The following is a 19,473-nucleotide window of genomic DNA, read 5'->3' on the forward strand; positions in this document are numbered from 1 at the left end:
CTACCTTCGGCGTACAACGGCTTCGATACTGTTGCGCCTAAAAGTATGCTTTTATGATGGCTTTACTACGCTTTTCCGCGCCTCTGTAGGTGTAATTTTTGTGTGGCTGTGTGCGTGGCTGGCATTGATCACCTAATTTAATGTTTATTGAAAATGTTGCAGCACATAAAAAATTATTATCCAATCTTTTGCGGACACGCGGCGTTGATATTCTGATTTTTTACCTTTTTTGGTTTTGGTTTTGTATATTTTTTGCCGCGCTTTATGCTGCGGTTTTGCGTGTGTCCTCTGCCATTATGCTTTGCTTTTGTTTCGCCAATTATTTTTTTGCTTTCAAGCAAACTCGTTATTTGTATCACTCAATTCTTTATGACAAGCGCTTTTTATGCATTTAATTATTATGTAATTACAGTGTCTTTGTGTGTATTGGTTTATTTGTTATTTTTTATTACTTTCCCCACATTTTGTTACAAAATCCGCGCGAATTATCATTTTTAATTTTTCGTCCGCAGCTCATTGCGGTTTCGAATTGAATTAAAATATGTCATGCTTTATTGAGTTTTGCGGTTTCATTAACGAACGCCTAAATGCAGAGTGACAAAATGATTGAAGTATGAACACAAGCTTTTGTGAAAGTATAGAATTTCATTTCAGCAAAAGAATTTTTTTTTTAAAGTTTCGATTTTCATAGCTGAACATATAACCTAAAGTTGTCACGAAGCTTGTAGCAGCAAGTAGTAAACGTCGCAGATAGTGCCTTAGTTTTTGAAATATCGATCAGAAATTTTGCACACGTTTTTTTCTCTATAAGAAGTTGCTCATTTCTCGGCACCACCGCACCACTATGGCATACAGCTGCCATACAAACTGAACGATCGGAATAAAAAGCTTGTACGGAAAACTTTATTATTTCATAAAATATCTTTGCGAAATTCGGTGTAAATTATTATGTGAGGCAATGATGTAATCTTCGAAGAAATTGTTGCGATCGGATCACTATAGCATAAAGCTGCCCTACAAACCCAATGATCGGAATCAAGTTTTTGTATGAAAAACATGTTTATTTGACGTGCTATTTACGTCCATTTAGGGAATATTTAGTTTTTGTAAAGTGTATTATCGGTATAACCGAAGTTAGTGTTTCTTCTGGTTTTAGTTATTTTTGAAGCTTAATTTTTAGCCAAAATATTTTCAAAATCAATTTTAAATCTTTTTGCAATCCCAAACTTTGCTCGTAAGCGCATTTATTTCTACATTACGCTATGCAAAATGGTTTCCGCTGGTTAATTAAGCGCACTCGTTAAGCGCCTAAATGCACACTATATATACGTATATGCAAATAGAGTTTCTCTGGATATTAACTAAAAGCTCTCATGCATTTAAAACTTCTAACTCAATCACATTTCGCTTGCATGCCGTCAATTATTCAACCATTCTTGCATGCAATCAGTCATTTATTCACATATCGTTGCTTTCATTTATACAATCATTCACCCATATACACACACACACACTTGCAGTTTTTCTAAAACTCCCTGCAACTGCAACTTATTTGCTAGCTCTACACGAACTCACGAACCCATTGAATGATCGACGGCCGTGCGCAGGTATCGAAGCAAACTATTGGAATGCTAGCAAGCACTTAAGCTTATTACAACATTAGCGAAATTGTTTACATTTGTTGCTAACAACAGTAAAAGTGGAAAGTTTGAAAAAATATTATGGCCTTTTTTTCACTTACAATAAAAAATAATGCAGAATTTAGGGCAATGAGTTGGAATTGAGTTGAAAAAGTAAGCAAAATGAGAGCTAAAGAGTATAAAGCAAATATTAAGCTTGATAAAGCATTCTTAAAAATTTTTAGATTAAATATTTTAAAATGGAATAAGAAATGAGAGCATTGTTTAATAATGTAAATATTTCAGAAAATAAACAGCATAATATTTTATTTACGGTGATTTTGAATATTACGCCTAAATGTATACTACACTTCCAGATAACGCCATGAATCCAATCGCATGTACAGGTACAGGTGGTAAGCTAACTGTTTGCAATCAAAAAGTATATCCCATAAATATAAAAATATAAAAGTCTCCCTAAAATAGAGTTCACTTTTTAAAATCTGAGAATTCTGCGCAAATTGTACATTTTCAAATGTAACGCAAATTGTTTAGTTAAAAATATTAGCGCTTAAAAGTAGATTACTAAAATTTGTAATTTTCAAACTAAAACCCTTTTCGCACATTTTCTATTAAAATTCTATTATTTAGCTAGCTATCAACTTAGCCTAGTTTTATGCTATTACATTAAAAAATTTTGCAATCAGCTTAGCCTACTTTTTGGCCATTATATTGAAAAGATCTAAGCTATCCACCCGATAAATGTTTCGACTATTTAGCTGAAACTCTCTTTAGCTAGCTTTGGCGCTGCATTCTCTCGACGTTTTAAATTAATTTTCCCTAAGCATACATGTATATATTTCTTTAATTATATATTATTATTCTAGGCATTTAATTGTTTCAGTTTTCTAAAACCTAACTGCATGCTTCCTACCGCCTTTCACTTGCTTTTCGAATTGCTTTTCTACTTTCCGCTCACTTTGTCTTACTCCACTTGAGTTGCTGGTGCCCAAATGTATGCCAAGACAACTAGTACTTAATTGATTGACGTTTAGCTGGCTGCTTGAAGCTCATACTTCCGCTGCATGGCAATTCATTACCCAGCGGCAACACTTATTTACTCCACTTTTGCAATTCACTTATTAACTTTAAGTGCGTCACACACACATACATACACGTTAAGAGCCATGCAATGCTGTGTAGCATACTTTTAGGGTAGTGTTGCATTATTTTTTTCCGCAAATATCTAAAGTATGTACTTTCGAACTTTTAGCAAGCATTTTGTAATTAATAGGAAATGAAATGTAGAAATATGTGAAAATCGTGAAATTGCAGCAAGGTGCGGAGCTCAAGGATTCAAAAGTGTTACCACTGGGAGTGGAAATTACTTGGAGCACTTCAAAAGGTGCAGTGGATACTGATTGAGCAGCAAGCATGTGTGGCGCTCAATGGAGCTGAATTGGCGTTTCTTGTGCAAAATGAGTTTTGAGAGGAAGGAAGTGGAGAGATGAGCGATGAAGTGAGGCGGCGTGGAAAGTGATGCAAGGTGGGGCACAATGGAGTGCCGCGCCAGCAGCAGTATGTGGTGAAAAGCAATATTGCCCTCATCAATCGTTGTCAACGTCAAAGGCCCGCAGATAATACGGCAATAGAGGAAAACTGAAGCAGAAAAGTACCGTTTGAGATTAGTTGGAGTTTTCGAGGAGTTAAACACATACAAAAATATAAAGTTACCAACATAAATGTATAAAAAAAGGCAAGTATGTGTGATAGAAAGGATATTGGCACTTTGAAAAGTTACCAACAAGCCAATATTTGAGGTATGTGAGAAAGCGAGAGACAAGTGATTGTTAACTGCGGATACTTTTATTGGCAGGAAAAGATGGTTAGGCAAGGCAAATACAAATTATAAAAGTAATGAAGTAGGAAATATGAAAAATAGTTTCCAACAATAATGATATTGGGTAGTCGATTTTTTCTTATTTTGTCAATAGATGTCGTTGCAGTCGTTGCAGTCGTCTATTTCTAGAGCTACCAATCACATTGTGTTCTACCATATGTATAGTGTTGGCAAGGTGAGAGTTTAAGCTTCATGTAACCAACATTCGGGGAAGTTGAAAAAAAGTTACAGCTGTTCATGATTGATTGAAAATAATGAAGAAATTATTGCTATTTTAGCAATTTATAGCCTGGACAGCAACCGCCAGCGTAAAACATAGCCTAATTTATAGTATGGACAACAACTCTCAAGAGTTGATTAAGGATTATTGTAGTAAAATAAGATTTTTATTTTGTATGCTGAATCGATATAAATTACCGCTTTAATCGGACAATTACAATCCTTGCCTAGAAAGCTTTCAGCTATTGAAAATCTCACTGCAGCAAATACTATTCCTATCAACCATATACAACCCTTTACCACTCTTTATTTCCACTTTTAAATGCCACATAATTTCTGTCACTTCCACCTTTCCAAGGTCCCTACGCATCAATGACGACGAAATGTGGGCGAGCGTTGCCATACGCTGATAGAAAACATAATTCACACACCTGTAAATGGTTTCACCACCTCGTAGACCTCATGAGCGTCACTAAACGGTCACTCACACCTCTGCTTTCAGCGCACGACCTCTCTTGAAAGTTGTGCTGTGAGCAAAGAAGGGGTGCGCTGACGTTACAGCCGAGTACGCGTAGTTTAAGTCCGCATATCAATTTAAAAATCGACTACTAATTTTGTTACACACACAAATACATGTGCAGGTAGGCCTGTGAGGGTAGGTACACGTCCAGTTAACCACAAAATCGACAACACTGTGATTTTATAGCCGTTTTCCTTCTGTCACCACTGCGCCCCGCCACTCGTTTAGACGCTTCCCATACATTTTAAGTATTTTTTACGATTAAGACCGCTGCTACACACCAACAGCTTCCGTTTTAAATGAGTATGTGGGATAAGCAAAGTGAATTGTGTGGCTATATATTGACATAAAGTACTCTGAAAGGTCCGCTCTCGCCTTCTGCACGATTAGTTACACCATTGTATTCTAAATGGTGGCATTAAAAGGCAAAGCCGATTGCCGCATCAAAGGAGGGAGCTCATAAAGGCACGTAGATAAATACCGTATATCAAATCGGTAGATGTAAAAAGCTCATATATAAGACTATTTCATGCACAGATATACCGAGGAGGTATGAGTATATGCCAGAAAAACAAAATACTTTTTAATGATAGGAATTTCATATGTATGTATTTGTGTTTACATACGTATGTGCTGCATACATTCGATAATTAATCGTAATGGTAAGGAAAATTCCATGCCTGGGTTATACTAGTCGTATAAGTAACCCAAGTTAATAACTGCTTAACGGTAGGCCAATAGGAAGTAAAAATGCAGGGTTGCAATTGAAATAAATGCAAGTTCAAAGTTTGTAATAAAAATCAATAAATGTTTTTCTAATTTTACTGCGCGCTATTTCTTAAACAACTATTAAGTCATAATCCAGTTTTCTACTACCTTTATCTAACTATTTCTTTCTAACAACTTTTTCCACTTCTTTCTCCATGAACTTCACTTTTCACTATTTTGACACATTTTATAGGCCACAAATTCTAACTTTTTTAAATAAATGTGGAACTACTAATTTTTCACTCACAATTTTTCTGCTGCTTTTCTAGTTCAGTACTGCTTTTTCAATATTTTGGCACATTTTATATATATTTATTTTATTTATATTTATTTATATTTAACTATTTTTCTACTACTTTTCTAGTTCAGTTTTTCTTTTTCAAAAAATTCTACTTTATGAAGTGAGTTAATCCTACAACTTTATTCCACTCATGTTTCTACTACTTTTTCAACTACTTTTCTAGTTCAACTCCTCTCTTTTTAACATTTTGATACATTTTATCGGCCACAAATTCTAATTTTCCAACTTCTACTACTTTTTCACTCAAGTTCATAATATTTTCGGCTACTTTTTATATTACATATTTTTGCCCTTTCTATAAACTTCTAATTTCTTCCCTCAATTCTAGTCCTTTCATTTATCTCGTTGCATACTACCATATAATCCAACCACCTCTTCGACCTTAGTGAACTGTCCATTTTAATTTCACTTCCATTCACAAACCCACCATTCTCTTCCTGCGTTTTTGCGCTCGTTTTCTGTTAACATTAAGAGCTTAGACCGCTTTCTTTTTGTTCAGCCAATGTATTGTCTCACCAACCGGCCTGCTGTCCGTTGCACTGCTTGGTCGGCTCACTTTTCTCCACATGAATGTACTCCTACCCGGGTTGCCTTAGAGCATATGCATGCACGTTCAAGCAAGCACAATGGGCACTGCTCATCATTATTGCTTCTAGTACCTCTAAAAACCGCATATTGTTCGTCCAACTAGCCCACTTTTGCCCTTTGTCCAGTCCTTTTCCGTTTCGATGGCTCTTACTACTTCCACATATACGCACCCACACCCGCACACACACACACACACACATTTCATTGACTTTAGCCTCCGCCTCAATGACGCAGCACGAAGACGCTACCTCCTACTCTGCCGCCGCCCTTCGTCTGCCTGCTAATTCCGAACCACCTCGCCTTTATGCCGAGCCCAACAGGCTAACAAAATCAGCTTGTATGTTTGTATGTGTGTGGTTCTAGTGTTCACAATTGTTTCGTTTATATGCGCTGCGCCGGTGCTCTGCGGTGCCCTGCTTGTGTTCGTGCTTTTATTTTTGTTTTCTTTTTTGTTTCACTTCATTTCCAGTTTACCGGTTACTGGCACTTTTCAATGGGTGCCCCCACTTGAGCGAACAAGTAAGTCGCTTGGGTATTTACCACAGCTCCTTTGGTTGCTTTCACTGGCTCAACTCCACTTGCCTCTCGCTATTTCCATTTCCGCTTTAGCCGTTTCACGTTCGCCAAACCTGGACCCGATGTGCCTTACCACCTTTTTCGCCATCATTTTCATTTCTATTCATTTCAGTTCATTTGCTCGATTGTGTGAATCATCGCCATCATCTTTATTGGGTTGAGTGCATGCTAGGTCGGACGGTACGTCATTGGGACGCTTGGCTCGGGCGCTGGGTGTGAAAAAGGGTTGCCATAACAGCGTAAATACGAAATTATGTTTTATAGAAGTCCAGAGTTGAAAATTCACTTGTCAGCAGATCGCATGTTGAACGAATTGTGTGGCTTTAGAGCTTTTTTTTTAACTTTAGCTTTTTAACTCGTTTTAAAAAATATTTAAATTTCTACTTCAGAAAGAATTTTGAAATCTTTTAAACTTATGCCTATATCTAAAAATGTTTAGGAGTTTTAGAGCTTTTACTTTCACCTCAAATAATATTTAAATTTGTCACTTCTTGTCTTGCCAGAAGAACAAACCGACTTTTTGAAGTTTTTTATAGGTGTCAAGATCTATCGTTTGCCTTTGTAGCTTTAGAGCTTTTCTTAATCTATTTCTATATCTAAAAAGTAAGGAAGGGCTAAGTTCGGGTGTCACCGAACATTTTATACTCCCGCATGATAAAGTGATAATCGAGATTTCATTATACGTCATTTACATATTTTTCAAATACCGTATTTTTGTAAGTTTTTATTCCGCTATCATCATTGGTTCCTAATGTACTATATATTATACAGAGAAGGCATCAGATGGAATTCAAAATAGCGTTATATTGGAAGAAGGCGTGGTTGTAAACCGATTTCACCTATATTTCGTACATGTCATCAGGGTGTTAAGAAAATATTATATACCGAATTTCATTGAAATCGGTGGAGTAGTTCCTGAGATATGGCTTTTGGTCCATAAGTGGGCGAGGCCACGCCCATTTTCAATTTTTAAAAAAAGCCTGGGTGCAGCTTCCTCCTGCCATTCCTTCTGCAAAATTTAGTGTTTCTGACGTTTTTGTTAGTCGTTTAACGCACTTTTATTGATTTTCAACATAACCTTTGTATGGGAGGTGGGCGTGGTTATTATCCGATTTCTTCCATTTTTGAACTGTATATGGAAATGCCTGAAGGAAACGACTCTATAGAGTTTGGTTGACATAGCTATAGCAGTTTCCGAGATATGTACAAAAAACTTAGTAGGGGGCGGGGCCACGTCCACTTTTCCAAAAAATGGCGTCCAAATATGCCCCTCCCTAATGCGATCCCTTGTGCCAAATTTCACTTTAATATCTTTATTTATGGCTTAGTTATGACACTTTATAGGTTTTCGGTTTCCGCCATTTTGTGGGCGTGGCAGTGGGCCGATTTTGCCCATCTTCGAACTTAAGCTTCTTATGGAGCCAAGGTATACGTGTACCAAGTTTCATCATGATATCTCAATTTTTACTCAAGTTACAGCTTGCACAGACGGACAGATGGACGGACAGACAGACAGACATCCGGATTTCGACTCTACTCGTCACCCTGATCACTTTGGTATATATAACCCTATATCTGACTCTTTTAGTTTTAGGACTTACAAACAACCGTTATGTGAACAAAACTATAATACTCTCCTTAGCAATATTGTTGCGAGAGTATAAAAAGTAGGCCCTTTGGAGCGTTTTAGCTAGTATTAAAAAACATTTAAATTGTCACTTCAGATTGTTCTTTGAAAGAATTTTGAAACCTTAGAGCTTTCTAAATGTATGCCTATATCAAAAAAAGTTTAGGAATTTTGGAGCTTTTACTTCAAATAGTATTTAAATTTGTCACTTCTTGATCTAAAATCTTATATAGATAGAGTTTTTAAGCTTCCTTTCAACAGTCAAAAGAGCTTATTAATTATAAAGGAATTTGATGTCGTCTATCTGCGTTCCACATTCACTGTAACTCTCTCTCTTTCTACTCTAAACTGTTTATTCTCGTTGATTTTTTTGGACCAGTTTTTCCTTCTCTTAGTTAAAATCCGCTAGTAATGCGAAGCACAAGAGTTTCATGAGGAAGGCTTTCAAGTGGAGCAAAAGTTTAGTTACTTCACAAAGTTCAAGAGAAAGAAAAACAACAATTTTAACATAACCCTTATCTGAGGCCATATTTTTCACGCCATTCATTTTAGTACTAAGTACTAAATTTTAATCGGCACTACTTTCTTTACGAGCCTGAACTATTTTTACTACACAATGCAAAGACAGTTCCCTTTGATATAAAAAAGAGCACTTAAAGGGGCAGTAAAGGTAACGACGCACTTAACGCAAAACACTATAGGAAATCGGTCACGGGTTGGTGTTAGAAGCGACTAAAATAAAAAAGACCTATTCAGAAAAGGCTTTGGAGGCAGTAAAACTCGGATACTTTGAGAACAAATGGGAGACATTGCAAAACGTCGCGGTAATTAAATAAATAATTAGGTAATGAAGCGAGCTAAAGAAATCAATAACATTCTCCCCCCGATCATGTGCTGAAATTTACTGTCCATTTCACACATTAACCACCTAGCACACGAAGTGAGCTTTAATGGTGGTGCGAGCGTCTCATTAACATATATAACGGCGCACATATGCACCGTGACGAAAAGCAAGCGCAATGCAGACTGCGGGGGAATGTGTTGCGAGGTACGCAGCAGGCAAATGAATGCCGAGTAACGGCATTTTGCATCATGAACATAAATGTACTGAAAACAGCAGGCACAAAAAGAGTAAAAGCCATTTGTATTTTCATACGAACAAACACATTTAGTGTTGTAGTGTTTGCAGCACCCTTAAATGTTGCATACTTTCTGGATCCAACTACAGAAATGGCCATGTGAATGAACTCGCTTGCTTTATCTGCGCCTTTATAGGCAATTTCAGACATTGTCTTCAGCGAATTGGGGTTAGTGATGGCTGGTTCCAGTACGGTAACGGTATTGAAGTTGCTGTTCAAAACAACATGGCACACATTCACATACCTACGCCTGAGCATATTGTTCGTTTTCATCGAAGTTTTCATAAAATGATGACTTAAAGGCACTTCACTAATTGGGTTACTTTTGATACAGGAGCCAGCTATTTTCTAGAAAAATTTCGCTAAATCGAACTCATGGTTGTAAAGTAGTTCTTTATCTAATCAGCAATCCCATAGGCCTAGTTAATTACTTGAATCTTTCGCTAAATATGCCAGTTCAAACCGCTAGGGTGACATCTACTGGACGCAGTGTACATACATATATTGTTGAATATACGCCGACATTTTTATAGTGAATCTGTTCCTAAACTTATCCTCGATTTCTGCTAAAGCCTAGGTTTTCATCAACAATTTGAGAAGTAAGTATGCCTATCTTGAATTGATTTAAAACACGCACACAGTAAGAGCCGCCTAGAGGTATGCCTCTCCGATTTTAACTTCAGTGCAAGCATGAAGGGAGAGCGCTAGATGGAGCTGCCATTCCCTTATCGGAATTTTTTTTGGATAATATGGCACACAACTACGCCACTTGTAAGAAACCTTTGAGCTTTTACTACACACTTTTTACCCAAATTTTCATTTCATGTTATTTTCGGATTATTTATATTTATTGCTTTAATTTTATTATTCATTTGCCATTAATATGCACATATATGTATGATTTCTTTTATTCCTCAGCACAAATGATTCCCTTTAGACGCGATACAGTCACTTCATTTATGCCACACTCACACAGTTAAACACACTTACGCACAAACAGTAATACACATGCTCATTGCTATTCTAAACACTAGGCATTTACCTATTATTTCCCATTGTATTTTCCCACTGTCGCTCGCTACCCCTCTCTTTCTGCCAGCAGCCTCGATTTCTTTATTTCAGAAGCTTTTCTTTAGTGATTCTACACATGTACGCGCCTTTTGTTGCAATTGTCAATTTTAATTTCGAACAGCAGTGCTAGAGTTTCATAAGCGAAATCCCATAGCGACCAAATGGAAATGAAAGAATGATGGAGGTAAAGAAAAGGCGCACAGGGCTCACATATCGAGTGGTCGCTGCATTAGTACTCGTATGTGTGTGTGTGAATGTATGCGAGGTTTTGCTGGAAATTATAACCGACAAGCCGGAAAGTTGGCGGAAAAGCTGAATAACCGGCCGCCTAACAGACTGACGCTGCCGCTGCACACACTCAGCGACCCTCGTCTAGCTGACGGCCCCCGCCTACTAACGACTTACAGTTACACGTATGTATATCTTCGTGACTTTTAACATTTTTTTACTTTTATCTTCTTGTTTATTTAAATGTTTTGCTTCTCTTTCCTGCCATCCGTTGTTGTTGCTTTGGTTTATTAAATCTTTCAACGCTTTTGTACGTCATTCATTTCCCTGTTGATTGCTGATTTTATGCAGGGGACCAATACTACTTACCCCCCATACAGTTAGTCCGAGTCAGTCAGTCAGCATTTTCATTACAATTGCTTTTCTTCAATTCTTTTGCGCAGTAGTTTATTTGGCTGAATGCAAGGCATTGTTTGCAGCGACTTTTCATTATGCCAAACCCAAATCAAACGCCAGCAGTAAATCTGCCTGAGATTGTACACACGCACACGGACTTATAAATATATGTATTCTAACATTTGTTTCACAGAATACACGTTTATTTTTCATATTAAATTTTTATGAGTGTGTTAAATATAACTCTTGACGCCGTCAGTTGCCATTTTTTATTTAATTTTTCATTAGTGTTCTTTATTTTTGCCCCAAAAACTAAGCGCTTTAATTACGGGGACTTCACTGCATAGAAATTGATCGCTGTTTTGAACTCGAGCTGACGAAAATGTCATATGTAAAGCCTACCCACAGGCGCTCTAATCTTTAAGCAACCATAACTATCCGATTTTTATTTATACTTTATATAGAAGTGAGCGATATTGGAACTGATAAATTCAAAGGTTATAGCTCAACTTTTATTCGAAATTTGTCGGTTGTTCTAATCTCAGTTTAGCTAGAACGCATTGGCACTAACGACACATTATTTATTTCAACATTGAAGATTTTTACCTTGAACCACTCTACAAAGCTCATCAATAAGTTTGTCAGTAGAAATGAGTAATCTTTATGGATCATTTCGCCAATTGTAGTATTCTTCCCTATTAGTTTCTTTCACCTACAATTCGACTGTTTACAACATCAATCCTTTTTGTAACGGTTGTCAGCAGAATTAGCAACAACAACAAAAAAACTATGGGACTCACGGATACTTGTATAAACGCAAATAAACCTTGACGACATGAAGAAAAGCGAAACAAAATGTGAAAAGGAAATTGAAAGAGCATCGAAGTCTAAGAGATATTTATCTATACAATATTTGTGAATGCCCTATCCGTCTCCAAGTGGCATAAATAAGTGAGTTAAAAGCGATTGGAAGATAACAACATAATGCAGAGTAAATTGAAATGAATATATAAAGGATTATGGGAATTAAATGAATGTAGTATATGTAAAGAAGAAGAAGTATATGCTGCAGAAAAAAGGTTGACTAGTTTAGGTGAGGTGAGCAAATTACGCATAAAAAAGCAGAAACTCAGAGATGAGAAGATATTTTAAAAAGAAAACTACTCACAGCCTGTTATTTTTTCGAGAATTGCACTTCGCAGCATTTTATAACATACATTTCAGCTTTAAAAGCTGACTAGCTTGCCTTAGCGCACTGGTACCATATTTTAAAACTATTGAATATATTTAAATTAATTTTTACGCCTGATTTTTGCTAAAAAATAAGCATGTTGGAGAGAGAAATTATATATTTATAGCCCAAAAATATGCAACGATACTGCAATAATAAGATTTTGCAAATATATAGCATACATTTAGGCTGCTGAACTCGTCAACTTACATAAATACTTAGAATACGCTTTTCTTCATTAATTTCGGCACTCACGCATTTAGCTCTCTATCTAAAATCAATTTGGCACCCAATCTATTAGTTGCTTGGCATTTGCCCACCAACGACGCATTGCATGTAAAAATGCATCCGCCGAGCGCGACCACTCAACTTGCGCCCGAAAGCTTGCCAAAATGCATGAGTCATGAAGTCACCGCCTAACGCTGCGTTTTGGCCGACATCCAGTTGCCTGAGTGTCTTTTGCTTGCGGCGCTCAGGGTGGAGTGCGCGTCAACGAGCAATGTGTAATTTATCTTTTCTACTGCAAAACAATTTCCGCTTGTAATGCACGAGTTCAAAGGCGTATATAATAAGCGCAGTATCGATATAAAAAATAACAACAATAAGTGGCTTAAAAGAATGCCCAAAGTATGGCAAGATTGTGCTGGCAGAATATAAATTTCGTTGGGGTCAGACACTTTGCGTGCCAAAGGAAATTAAATACAGGATTCGGAAGCACCGTTAAGTAACTACAAACACACACGAAGAACATGCACACATACATACGCACTCATCAGCACGCACTTACACGTCACCGGTAAGCGACATAAACTTCAATTTGTCCAATCAAGCTTTTACAAATATCACTTCAGCAGTGGTACACATACAAATGTACGCTTGTATAGGTTACCTATTTGTTAGTGCGGTGTGGGTTGCCATGACTACGTGCAGTCGCCAGCGAATAGCCATGACAGCGCTGCTAACCGTAACTCGAAGAGCCTTGAAAAAGTTCAAAACGTTTTGGAAATTGATTTCACAATGCACAACAACAGCAACAAAACGAAAAAGCAAACAATGAAAGAGTTAATAAATGATGGTTTCGATAAGCGGTGTGTAACGGTGAAATGTCGAAATGGTAAATGCAAATGAGCGCAGCGGTTCTGAATAGAAAGTTTCGTAATCATTCGTTTTATTCTATAGAATACTGATTTATCGTCGCTTATTATTTAGCGAAACACGAATTGTGTCAGAAGTGCTATTGATTTTTAGCTGGCAGCAGAAAACTTGGAGTGCGGACGTGGTGGATTGAGGAGTTGAGGGGGTTGGGGGTATCAATTCAGCATTTCTACAATAAAAGGTAACCAAAATATCTTTTGGCACTAATTTTCGGTAGAAATTTTAAATCCAAGTAACGAAGGGTCATAAGTAGTGCTATACAAACATACATACGTTTTTGAGAACATGAGAGGATTTTTTACTCTCCGTGACGTCAACTGAGGGGTATTTTCCAAACTCCAGCGGTTTTTGGTTGCATCTTTGACCGAGCTTGATTTGAAAGCTCTAAACAACAACGAATTTGAAAACATACCTATATTTAGTAAACCTCAGAGCTGATGAGGTCTCTTACAAGAAGTTTCCCCCACATAATAGAAACCGGATAATTAGTCCCCAAAGTAGTAAGCCAAATAAGTTTTTTTGAGATGGTGTCAGTAGTTTTTGGTGGGATCTTTGACTGACTTGCTCTAAAAAGAAGCGAATTCGAAAACAAATCTATATCTAGTGTAGCTCAGAGCTGAAGAGGTCTCTTGAAAGAAGTTTTCTTTTCCTTACTTAGAAATTGGATAGTAAGCTACCCTAAGTAGTAAGCCAAACAAGGTTTCTGAGGGTGTTTATATTGATGCTACCATATCCTTTAGTACTACAGATATTGTGTTTCAAAGCAATATAGATACAGTAGATCTCTACATCGTGAAGTTTATTCTGTCCTAAAACTAAACCAAAGGCTTCGTGATTATTCAGCTCAAAGTAGAAAAGGAAGTTCATTGATGTCTTTTCAGTTTGTTGAAAACTAATAGTAGTATGATCAACTTTGACCGTGCTCTTTGACAAGACATTCTTGTCAACCTGTAATTCCTAGTAGAGGAAACTTCTCTTGCTTCTGGAGAGAGTTTCCATAGCTACCATTGTTCAGTATTGCTTATCAGATTTGTCATGCTAAAGTTGGCTTTGTTTTGGATGCTTCAACTGATGGTCTTTGGGTGACTTAGCTAAGGACTTCTGGAAATCAACAAGCAGCTATGGGGTCAAGCAAAACCGGCACTTGATGATGATGAGCTCCCTCTTCAAGCTCAACAACTCCTATAAAAAGTATGAATTGATAAGGAAATATAATTAATGATTTTTAGTGCTAACTACACTAAGCCTCTTTAAGAGAGTTTCTTCAGTACTGATGATTTTAGATTTGAAGTGATAATGCATTCATCTTAGCAACATCTGTTAAAGTCCAGTTTTTAGGCCATCTGAAAACGATTAATGAAAGGATTGTCATTTTACAGTTCAACTCCGAAACTGAAATTATGCCCTGTAAGACAATTTCCAAGTCCAATGCTAAAAGTACGTCTTTTTGATAAGAGTTAGTGAACGTAGATTGCTGGCCCAGCATAACAAAAGCGAATAAACCGTTTGAGAAGCTAAGAATGAGCGAATGAAATTAGGTATAGAAGAAATACGCACGCCTAAAAGTATGCACTTTTCATGCAATTTTCATATGTTTTAAGAAACTAATTTTCAAGAGTTATAACGGCAATTTCTCGTACCTTTTTTGTAGCACCCTCCACTGAACTCTTCACACCAAACGCAATTAATTTTCCCGAATGCTTTCTTCTCTGCCTATTTTCTAGGTTATACAATGTGTACGAGACACATAAAATATATTTTATTACCATTTTTTCGCAACTCGATGGCTATTCGACATTTACGAGTATTACGGCCGCATATTTGTAAGCCAAATTCAAACGAGCGAAAATGTCATTTCCATTTTACCATTTCACCATTTCAACATTTTGACAATAAAACCGGACAATCCCTGTGCGCAATAACAACGTTGCTGTTGTTGTTGCTTACTCATTTCATATGCTTTTATTGCCTTTTATTTACTGCAATAGCAACCCCTAACCAATCTCGGTAATGTGAACGAATGAATGAGTGCGGCGCGGCGTAGCGATGAGTTTTTGAAAAAACACGGTGGTCACCCCAAGAGCTGGACTGACACAAAAACAAAAACAGAAAAAAGCAAGCAACAACAGCAAAAATCGAATAACGGCGCTGATGAAGTGCGGAGCAACGGAGTATTATAATTATTTCAGTGACCACAACAAGAGACAACAAACGCGAAATATATTAAAACGAGAAGACACAAGAAGACCGTGGTTGTGAGCCAAGGTGCAGCACCAACACCAAAAGCAACAACAGCACAACCACACATAAGAAACTAAGTAAACTAGCTACAACAGCAACAACGCAGCAAGTGAAGCAGAAGAAGCTACCGATTCGAGCGACGGTGCTGTTGGAAAAAAGGTCATAAAAACGACGAAGCGTGGCAAATGGTAGAAACCACCGACAACACGACAGCGCAAACGACGAAGTGGCGAACGAGTTGGTCGGCGCGTACGAGCGCGGTGCCGAGGTAAAGGTGAATGGAAGAAAAGCAGCAAAGGCAAAGTGTTGGTAGCGCGAGCTCGAGTATCAAAGGGAGCACTCGGCGCAGTCACTTTGGAGTCCGCACCAGTGCCTGTGTGTAGATGTGTGCTTGTGTGTATGTGTGTCGTGTATACTTATGTATATATGAATAAACAGTTATACTTGTGCCGTTATGTTCGTGTGTATACAGTAGTAATGTTCATACATATAATAATCATGACTCACTCACCTGAACATTTGGGCAATTTGTCGCACAGATGACAGTTAAGGCCAACAGGCCAAGACTGACTTTACTTGAGTCTAACATTTCTGTACAATGCTTGCTTGTTGTTATTATTATTGTTGGTTTATTCACAAATTTTACTGTTTGCACGATTTTTCACCACACACACTGGAGGAGTCACAATGTACTGTTATATTTATTAATTCTTGCTTTTTGTTTTCTACGTATGTATGTATTGTTGATTTTTACTGCGTTTGAGAAGTTGAAAATTTTTAAGTTTTTTAGGGAAAATTTGAAAAAATCGAGGATGAATTCGGAAAACAATAAAAATAACAAAAAATACGAAGAAAAAAGTATATGAAGCGATATTATTAAGGTAAAATCAATTTTTGATTTAATATAAAATTAAGTTTTCAAAATCGTTTAGCTTGAAAGGGTTAAACTTTGAAAGTGAATAATTAAAAGTGAATTGAAAATTGAACAGTTAAAATATATTGTTTAAATAAAAATAAATAAATTAATAATAATAAAAAAATTAATGATAATTAAAAATAAATTATTCAACTTAAAATTATTATTAATTACTATTTTTTCCAAAGTTACAAAAAATAATAAAACATAAAGTATAGCAAATTTTTTAATTAGAAAACCATTTTCTCAAATTTTTAAAGGCTAAAAAAATCAAAACATATTATAGCATATAAAGAAATTCAAAATTTACAGAATACATACAATTATTTTAAAATTGTGTGATAAAATTTATTTAAAAAAAAACAACAATATTTATTATACAAACAATATTTTATTCTAACTAGAGAATATTTGATGGCTAGATAGGTTTTAAAAATAAAAAAATATATTTTTTCGTATCAAAAACCATGTTTCTCTAAACTCAAAAATAATATAAGACAAAAATCGACTATTTTGGATTCAAAAGAGATATACAAAAAATCATTGAAAACTAAATAGTTAATTAATTAATAAATAAAAATTAATTAGTAATTAATAAAGAATCAATAAAATAAAATTAATTAATTAAAATTTAATAAAAAATAAAAGTGGAAATTAAATAAAATAAGAAAAAACAAATCATTTAAAAATTATTTAAAAATTTAAAAATTAATTTATTTTTTAAAATTAAATTATAAATTAATAAAATAAAAATTAGTGAATTAAAAATTAATTTAAAAAATAAAAATAAAAATTAATAACAAATAATTTAAAAACTAATTTAAAATTTTTAAAAGTTAATTAATTTTTAAAGATTACAAAATTATTTAATAAATTAAAAATCATTTTGTTTACATTTAAAAAAGCTTATCGTTTAGCACGAAAAACACAATTGAATCCAAAAAATCAGCACAATATATGAAACAATTTTGAAATCAATAATTTTTTAACTAAAATTCTTTTATCTACTAAAATTATTAAAAAAATAATATTTAAATATTTTATGCAATGCCAAAAATCAAAAAAAAAATGACGTAAAGAAACTAGAAAAATATTAACAAGAAGTTATATTTTTATAAGTAATTATCAAAGATTTTTATTTTTGTCAATTATATAAACGCTTGTGAAGTTTTCTAGCTCAAAGAATGGCTTTTTTGTCATATCACAGCTCAGTGAGCCAAATGTTATTTAATTTTACTCTTTGTTCGTTGTGTATTTGCACTACAAACTGAATTTTCACAACTTCCAGCGCAAACTGTAATTTTATATTTTTATTTATTTTTTTCCTTAATGTTTTATAATTATTTTATTCAATTATCCAAATTTGCCAAAACGCTTTGCTTCGGTACAATTCACCATGCGCCAAAAAGTATGCAACGATTTTCGAGTATACAACTAACGTCTCTGGCGCAGACACAACGCAATTAGCTGTGTTCGCTGCTTTTTCGACTGCAAATCGTTGCGTTTTGGTGGACATAACACACGCGCTCAAACATCGCCGACCTTTTTACACTTTTTTTGTGTTTTTTTTTGCTAACACTTTTTTGTATCTTTTTTTTGCACAATATATGTATCAGGTCTACACTTTTTAGTTGCAATCAGCGTTTTACTTTTCTTTCGCTGTATTTTTCCTGTTTTGTTGTCGCTCGGCTTGTTACGCACAGCAGCGGTGCGTTGGCAAAAGGAAACGAGAAAAAAATCGAAACTGTCAGTCACACCCCTGAGCGAGAAAAATGTTTGCGACAACGAAACACCACCAGCGCACAAATGCACACTTCTGCGTTGCTGACGGTGTGTGAACAGACACACACCCAAAGAATTCTTCAAATATTTGTAAACGGTTTTAAGAAATTCGACGACTTTTGCACAGCCGATTTTTCGGCGCAGCTTAAGGCGGCGTATATATGTAGAGACGTGGTGACAAATGCCCTAAAAAGTCTCGAGTTCCGAATTCATCACCTTCAGCACTATGCAAGTATCCCCAAAATTCACTCTTATGCAAAACGTGCAAAAGTTTTGCATTTGTCTTCGTCGCCACAAAAACTAGTTTACACAACACACGCCTTCATTAGTTTCAGATTTCTCGTCTTAGTTCACTTTGGTCACGACATTTTCTTACATTTCAACACTTAGTCATTGACAAATCACTTGCTTGGGAAGGGCAAAAAAGAGGAATCTAATTTATTTGCTTACTTTGCAATCAACTCATTCGGTGTTCGCCCGTTCGTTAGCTACGCTTCGGTTCGTTTGATTGAAACGCTTACAAATGTCGACGACGACAGTCTGGTGTATGGAAAAATTTTGCACTTAGCAATCACCTTTAAGGCTGTCAGCGGCAGTGAGCCGCCCTGTGCGCAGCCGCCGCTCTCCGATACCGTTAGCATTGTTATTCAAACGTGTGGAACGTATTGGCAAAATTCAATAATAATATCGAATTCGTGCAGGAAAACAGAGTTGATTTTTAGCAAAAGGCAAGAGAATGCCTTGAACTGTTCAAGTATTTTTCAAAAAGGTTAAAAATGACTAAAAGATTACAAAATAGCAGAGTTCTTTGGAAAACTTCTAAGCAATAATATTTTTATGATTTTTTAGACCAACAGAATAGAACAGTTTTTTGACAATAACTGAACTGAACTGAAAATCAGAACCAATACAAAATGACAGAGTTTTTTGGAAAAAGCAAAGCGAAAATTATAATTTGCTTTTGCTAAAATAGAAAAAAAGTTTTTCGATAATTGCTGAACTGAACTGAAGATCTTTCATAAATATCAAAACGTCGAAAAGAAGACGAAAGGCCAGGGTTTTTTGGAAAGCAAAAATATTTTATTTCGAATGAAATAGTTTATCAAATATACTTGACAATATACATATTTTGTAATGTCATATTTTTTTATTCTTTAACGTGTTTTAAGCATCTCACTGAATGCTATATTATTATT

General features: G+C 35.7%; 1 protein-coding gene across 7 annotated transcripts in view; it reads right to left on the reverse strand.

Annotated features, from left to right (window-relative positions):
• Positions 1-19,473, reverse strand: part of LOC120774185 (amyloid-beta-like protein) — a 140,083-nt gene that overhangs the window by 118,775 nt on the left and 1,835 nt on the right. For 6 of the 7 annotated variants that reach the window (XM_040103611.1, XM_040103607.1, XM_040103610.1 and 3 more), the window contains exons 1-2: positions 18,728-18,814; positions 16,091-16,332 (exon numbers count right to left, since the gene is read on the reverse strand). The exons of the other annotated variant lie outside the window; for it this stretch is intronic. In XM_040103611.1, coding sequence (XP_039959545.1) covers positions 16,091-16,168 — 78 coding nt within the window. In that variant the 5' untranslated portion in view covers positions 16,169-16,332; positions 18,728-18,814. Of the gene's footprint in view, positions 1-16,090; positions 16,333-18,727; positions 18,815-19,473 lie in introns of those variants that run through there. 7 annotated transcript variants of the gene reach the window in all.

Source organism: Bactrocera tryoni, chromosome 4 (genome assembly GCF_016617805.1).
Source record: "Bactrocera tryoni isolate S06 chromosome 4, CSIRO_BtryS06_freeze2, whole genome shotgun sequence".
Lineage (NCBI taxonomy): Eukaryota > Metazoa > Arthropoda > Insecta > Diptera > Tephritidae > Bactrocera > Bactrocera tryoni.